This window comes from Lipotes vexillifer, unplaced genomic scaffold (assembly GCF_000442215.2).
Source record: "Lipotes vexillifer unplaced genomic scaffold, Lipotes_vexillifer_v1.1 scaffold118, whole genome shotgun sequence".
In the NCBI taxonomy this organism is placed as follows: domain Eukaryota; kingdom Metazoa; phylum Chordata; class Mammalia; order Artiodactyla; family Lipotidae; genus Lipotes; species Lipotes vexillifer.
This window is the reverse complement of record NW_006790289.1, coordinates 301,189-307,734: the sequence shown is the minus strand read 5'-3', so window position 1 is coordinate 307,734 and position 6,546 is coordinate 301,189. Positions and strand designations below refer to the sequence as shown.

The window sequence follows — 6,546 nt, the reverse complement described above, 5'->3', positions numbered from 1 at the left end:
AAAAAAAAAAAAAAAAAAAAACCAAAAAAAAAAAAAGACTGAAAACTAAGGTAGAGATTAAAGCAGAAATTAGGCAACAGAGCGATGGTAAATATGGGCAAAAGTCCTAATTTGTAGCTTTTGCCAATTTCTGTGATAGGAATACTCCTACCTGTGGTCAATTTCAAGCTATCATGCACAGAATAGGGAAAAGATGTAGTAGCACACCATTACACAGTTTTTCTAATATATATATATATAATAGATTTAAATAAACTAAAAAGCATAGTTAATGGTAAAGTATGTAGGAGGTGAAGTTTTTTAGTATTTATTATCTTTAATATAATTTCAAAAATAAACTGGAAATGTTAAAAAGCAAAAAGTAAAAACTGCCTCCCATATTTGAGAGCACTGAAGAAAAAAATAATCTCCAAAAATTACTCCAAAACTAATACATCCAATTAATTGCTAAGCAAAGCTCAGTTGACTTTAGAGGTCAAAGGAAATTTGATCACTAGAAGCTACAAGACAGTGAAGACTTCACTTTGCTGCAATATTAGCTTCTATTTTTACTTTAAAACATTGCAACTAATGCATAGAACCCTAAGTAATTTAGGTTCACTGGGGGGAGCGTTCACTAAAACATCCCAGGCTATGCACTTTCATCTGATATTCTTCCAGAAACTCTTACACACTGGAAAACAAAGCTCTGCAAGCACAGTGGGATTAGACAAATTAATAACCTCATTTAAGAAGAGAAATGCATATCTACACTTCCAAGATCATGACAAAGCTTCCTGGTCCTGGAGAATTTAGAAACCCACATGGATGTTTATTAACACTGCAGGCATTCTAATAAGTGACAGCAAGTTTCTCTGAAACTCTGGTTTCAAAATCACACACGTATCAAAAGTAACACATTCCACTATATTTGAAAAAGAGTTGATCAGTATGACTGGCTCAAGACAAACTGATAAAAGAACACTATGAAAAAGCAATCATGTGAAAATGGTGGAAGAATGTGAGCTTCTTAATAAAATGAACAGAGGTAGGTTTATGAAATAAAACAATGAGGTCAGAAAACTTGCTTTAATGTGTTTGAAGAATACACACCTTTTTGTATAGATTACCATTTAAAAATCTGGGGTCCAGTCTTTTCCAAAACTAGAATTTGTATAAAGTTTGTATAAAAATAGTCGTGTTCATTCCTAAGCTTTCCATGGCCTATATTCTTCCTGTATGGAATCAATCTATTAGAATTTGAACATCTGTCTCTTGCTTGGACTAAAATTAAGCATAAAACTTATAAATATCATAAGCTTTTATCAAACATCTGTAGTGATTCAACATGCCTAAGTTAATGAAAAAATAATTCAGAAACATATGTCAAATGTTTCTAGATTTGCAAAGAATGGCTGAACTTAAATATACAACTAGCACAAATGACAAGTACCAGAAGTAAAGCCTTCGGTGACACTAATTTAGAAATAAAATACTAAATTACAAATAAAAGCATGAATATGGAGGCAAATTCTTGATAAATTCATTCAATTTCAAAACAAAATTAAAGCATTTTAAAAAATGTATAATAAAGCAAGAGAATTATAAACAGAATTCATGCTTTAAGAAACCATTGCTGGGCTTCCCTGGTGGCGCAGTGGTTGAAAGTCCACCTGCCGCGGCTGGGCTCGTGAGCCATGGCCGCTGAGCCTGCGCGTCCGGAGCCTGTGCTCCGAAACGGGAGAGGCCACGACAGTGAGAGGCCCACTTACCGCAAAAAAAAAAAAAAAAAAAAAAAAAAGAAACCATTGCTAAGATACCAAAATAGCCTCAATTAACTTAAAATTCATTTATCAAAAAACTGCTACACCTTTATTCATATAATGCTATAATAAATATTTATGTCTGAAATGTTCTCACCACAAAAAAATGGTAACTATGTGAGGTGATGACTATGCTAATTAGCTTGATTGTGGTGATTATTTCATAATGCATACATATATATATAAAATCATTAGGTTGTAAAACTTAAAACTACACAATTTTTTTTAACATCTTTATTGGAGTATAATTGCTTTACAATGGTGTGTTAGTTTCTGCTTTATAACAAAGTGAACCAGTTATACACATACATATGTTCCCATATCTCTTCCCTCTTCGTCTCCCTCCCTCCCAGCCTCCCTATCCCACCCCTCTAGGTGGTCACAGAGCACCGAGCTGATCTCCCTGTGCTATGCGGCTGCTTCCCACTAGCTATCTGCTTTACGTTTGGTAGTGTTTATCTGTCCATGCCACTCTCTCACTTTGTCACAGCTTACCCTTCCCCCTCCCCACATCCTCAACTCCATTCTCTAGTAGGTCTGTGTCTTTATTCCTGTCTTGCCCTTAGGTCCTTCATGACCATTTTTTTTTCTTAGATTCCATATATTTGTGTTAGCATATGGTATATGTTTTTCTCTTTCTGACTTACTTCACTCTGTATGACAGACTCTAGGTCCATCCACCTCACTACAAATAACTCAATTTCGTTTCTTTTGCAATGAACATTTTGGTACATGACTCTTTCTGAATTCTGGTTTCCTCAGGGTATATACCTAGTAGTGGGATTGCTGGGTCATATGGTAGTTCTATTTGTAGTTTTTTAAGGAACCTCCATACTGTTCTCCATAGTGGCTGAACCAATTCACATTCCCACCAGCAGTGCAAGAGTGTTCCCTTTTCTCCACACCCTCTCCAGCATTTATTGTTTCTAGATTTTTTGATGATGGCCATTCTGACCGGTGTGAGATGATATCTCATTGTAGTTTTGATTTGCATTTCTCTAATGATTAATGATGTTGAGCATTCTTTCATGTGTTTGTTGGCAGTCTGTATATCTTCTTTGGAGAAATGTCTATTTAGGTCTTCCGCCCATTTTTGGATTGGGTTGTTTGTTTTTCTGATATTGAGCTGCATGAGCTGCTTGTATATTTTGGAGATTAATCCTTTGTCAGTTGATTCATTTGCAAATGTTTTCTCCCATTCTGAGGGTTGTCTTTTCGTCTTGTTTATGGTTTCCTTTGCTGTGCAAAAGCTTTTAAGTTTCATTAGGTCCCATTTGTTTATTTTTAAAACTACACAATTTTTAACTGTCAATTATATCAATAAAATTGGAAAAAATTATAAAAATATCAATTAAAAACTTACTGAAAACTTTATATGAAGCAATATGATATAACACTTACACTGCTGAAACTAAGAGCAAAGCAGTTCTAACATCTAAATCCTCTCCATTTTACTTACCAATAACTGTTTTTGGTCTTTCTTGGCATCCTTGTAAGAGGAGGGTCCAGACATCCAAGATGGTAATGGAGTTTACAGGTATCACACAATAAAAGAAGATGCTGATCATGGTTCTTCTTACAAATTCCACAACTTTGAATAAAGGCAGCAAATAAAGGATTAGAATAATAATCATCATAGTGAACAGTTAACTTACAGCATATTTTTAAAATTTCAAAATTTCACCATATTAACTTTTATTGAAATCAAATATTTTTTCACAACATGTCTTTTTATAATGTCAATAATTATTAGTTCTATATACTTTTGAGAATGTAGAAAAATAGCCTGGATCTAGTATAAATTTAAATATTGCTGGTGTCATACTATTCAGAGAAGGGCATATGTTAGATACTTATGTTAACGTTGTCTTTATCTTAATTTTAATTATCACTTTAAAACCCATTTAACATTAGACCAATTTTTTTCTAGAAACAAATTATTAAACAAAAAAATCTTTCAATTTTCTACGTCTCTAAAACTACAAAAGAAGTTACTTTACAAACAAAATTCAGTTTATTTTCTACCATTAATTATAAATCTTTCAAAGAACTTTCAACATGTAAATAAGCTACATATATAAGTCTCTTCACAAAATCAGACTTTGAGTCTTAAAAATATACCAATTGATTATTTATTATAAAGAATGGGAAGTTTCACTATTGTTGTTACTGTTATGTTACATTATCTTATGTTATTTATTTACTATATGGACCATTTTTAAAGTCTTTATTGAATTTGTTACAATATTGCTTCCAGGTTTTTTTTTTGTTTTTTTTTTTTTTATGTTTTGGTTTTTTTGGCCACGAGATATGTAGGATCTTAGCTCCCCGACAAGGGATCGAACCCGCACCCCCTGTGTTGGAAGGCGAAGTCTTAACCACTGGACCACCAGGAAAGTCCCTGTTACTGTTATTTTACATTTTTGTTTGTTCTTAAGAAATCCAACTTTTCTTGGGCAGAAGGACAAGTTAACTACTCCTGAGAGCACAAACACTATGACCTAAAAATCTAGGGTATATTTATATTAAGAATGTGAAAGTTGAGGAAAAAGTTGTTGAGAACCTAAAAGAGCCATATATATATAGAAACAGCAATGATATTTGAATTTTTAAATAATCCTAGAAAAAAAGATCACATATACAACAATGACAACAACGACCAGTACTGGGTCTCAAAGTTGCTCAGAGTAAAAATGGAAAATTACTTAAAGTATATTCTGAAATAAAAATGAACTGTAGTGATAAAAAGTCAGGAGCATAAGTGATATGCCTGACAGTTCCAAATGAACCAGTTTTATTTGGAAAAGCTAAACTGAGAATGTGCTAGTCTTCATAAAGTACACTAAAACACTAGTGGGCCTCCAAAGTTCAAGGAAGTTATCTGCTATTACCTATAGAGAGAGCCTCCAATCAGGAAGAGAAAGTAATTATAGAAATTGATATTGTTGCTACTGCTGCTATTTCTGAGAAAGGAAGAGGTTGTGGAGAATATTTATAAATTTACATAAGCATATACTTGTGTATGTGAATAGATTTGTGGATGTATACACACACACAAACATATACTAGCATCTTCTAGACTTTTCTCAATTAATATCATCAGTTACATGGAAAAAATAGTGAGATCCAAACCTACTGAAGTATGGAAAGAAGTCTTAATAACTATGTAAAATTGCTATAATGGTGAATACTGTAAAATACTGAGCCAAGAAGAAAAATATTTGGGAGAATGAAATTATTACAACTGAGCCAAGAGAGAAAAAAATATAGACAGATTCAAATCTAAAACTTATCTTCATTATCCACCACTGTGCAAAGGCAGTAATTCAAGCTATATTATAGTACCCATCACTACCTAAAAACACATGTAAACCTCTAAAACTCATTCAAGTAAAATAAAATATAAATGCCCATTTATCTAACATATCATTTTAACTATTTAAGAAAATAATCATCTACATTATTTAAAGTCACTTTCCAGTTCCCCAAAGAGGACAGTTCATTTCCATGGAGCATATGCACACATAGCCCCAGTTACTTAAAGGATACAAAAAGTGGTTCAGCTTGTCATTAAAAGAGGAGCAAAATCTCTTCTATCACCATTCAATCTGGAAAGCATCTTTGATGGTTTTAATAAAATGAACTTCAAATGCATTTAACTTAAATTCCAATATAAACGTAATTCATTCACAAATATCTGAAGCATCTTGTTACTAAAAAGTATTAGTTTAAAAATACACAAGGGCTTCCCTGGTGGCGCAGTGGTTAAGAACCCACCTGCCAATGCAGGGGACATGGGTTCAAGCCCTGGTCAGGGAGGACCCCACATGCCACGGAGCAGCTAGGCTTGTGTACCACAACTACTGAGCCTGCGCTCTAGAGCCCACAAGCCACAACTACTGAGCCTGTGTGCCACAACTACTGAAGCACACGCACCTAGAGCCTGTGCTCCTCAACAAAAGAGGCCACCGCAATGAGAGGCCCACGCACAGCAGCCGAGACCCAATGCAGCCAAAAATAAATAATATTTTTAAAAATGAAAAAAAACACAATATTAATCTATCATAATTTCATTACTTGCCTATAAAGTACTGCAGGAAGAGTAGATGTCTTTTGTGTGCCTCCTTCTTTTTTACTTGGTTTTCTCTCCTTGGGTGCTCGCAAAATAGCCGGTATGTTCAACTTCTATTGATTTGAACAAATGCAGTTTATTTTGTTTTAAAGAAAAAATATAAAGCAACTTTCCTCTATGCACTGCCCAAGTCAATTAATATGCTAGGATTGTGAGGGGGAAATCTTTTACAAGCTTTTACATTGGCAAAAAGGACTAAAATGAGTTTTTGTCTCAGTCACTGCCATTAGAAGCCTATAATAACATACTTTCATCGATTTTCAGTGGACCACTAAAACATCATGAAAATTAAACTTCTACTTTAGCTTTAAAAATGAAAGGACAAGAATTTAAGAACTTTAAAAAAAAAGTACACTTGACAAAAAGAATATTGAGGCCGTTTATTTTCCTCAACATCCCAGCTACACTGGTGCTCCAAAGGTTAATTAGAAAAATTATCTTATTGGACCAAACCCTCCACAAAGCGAAGTAGATTCTCTTTGGGTTTCTACTAATCAGTATTATGCTGGCTTCCCAGACAGCAACCATCTATCAAAGTCATTTCTCAGTGGCCCAGTGGGCTGGCATCTGTTTAACCAACTGGAAAAAAGTGTCCTGTAAGTGGTACAAATG

The 6,546-nt window shown here is 33.9% G+C and overlaps 1 protein-coding gene across 2 annotated transcripts in view; it reads right to left on the bottom strand.

Annotated features, from left to right (window-relative positions):
- The window catches only part of PHF14 (PHD finger protein 14), a 206,180-nt gene that overhangs the window by 140,239 nt on the left and 59,395 nt on the right, over positions 1–6,546 (bottom strand). For both annotated transcript variants that reach the window (XM_007463526.1, XM_007463525.1), the window contains 2 exons: positions 5,884–5,987; positions 3,262–3,393 (listed from right to left, as the gene is read on the bottom strand). In XM_007463526.1, the coding sequence (XP_007463588.1) occupies positions 3,262–3,393; positions 5,884–5,987 (236 nt within the window). The remainder of the gene's footprint in view (positions 1–3,261; positions 3,394–5,883; positions 5,988–6,546) is intronic.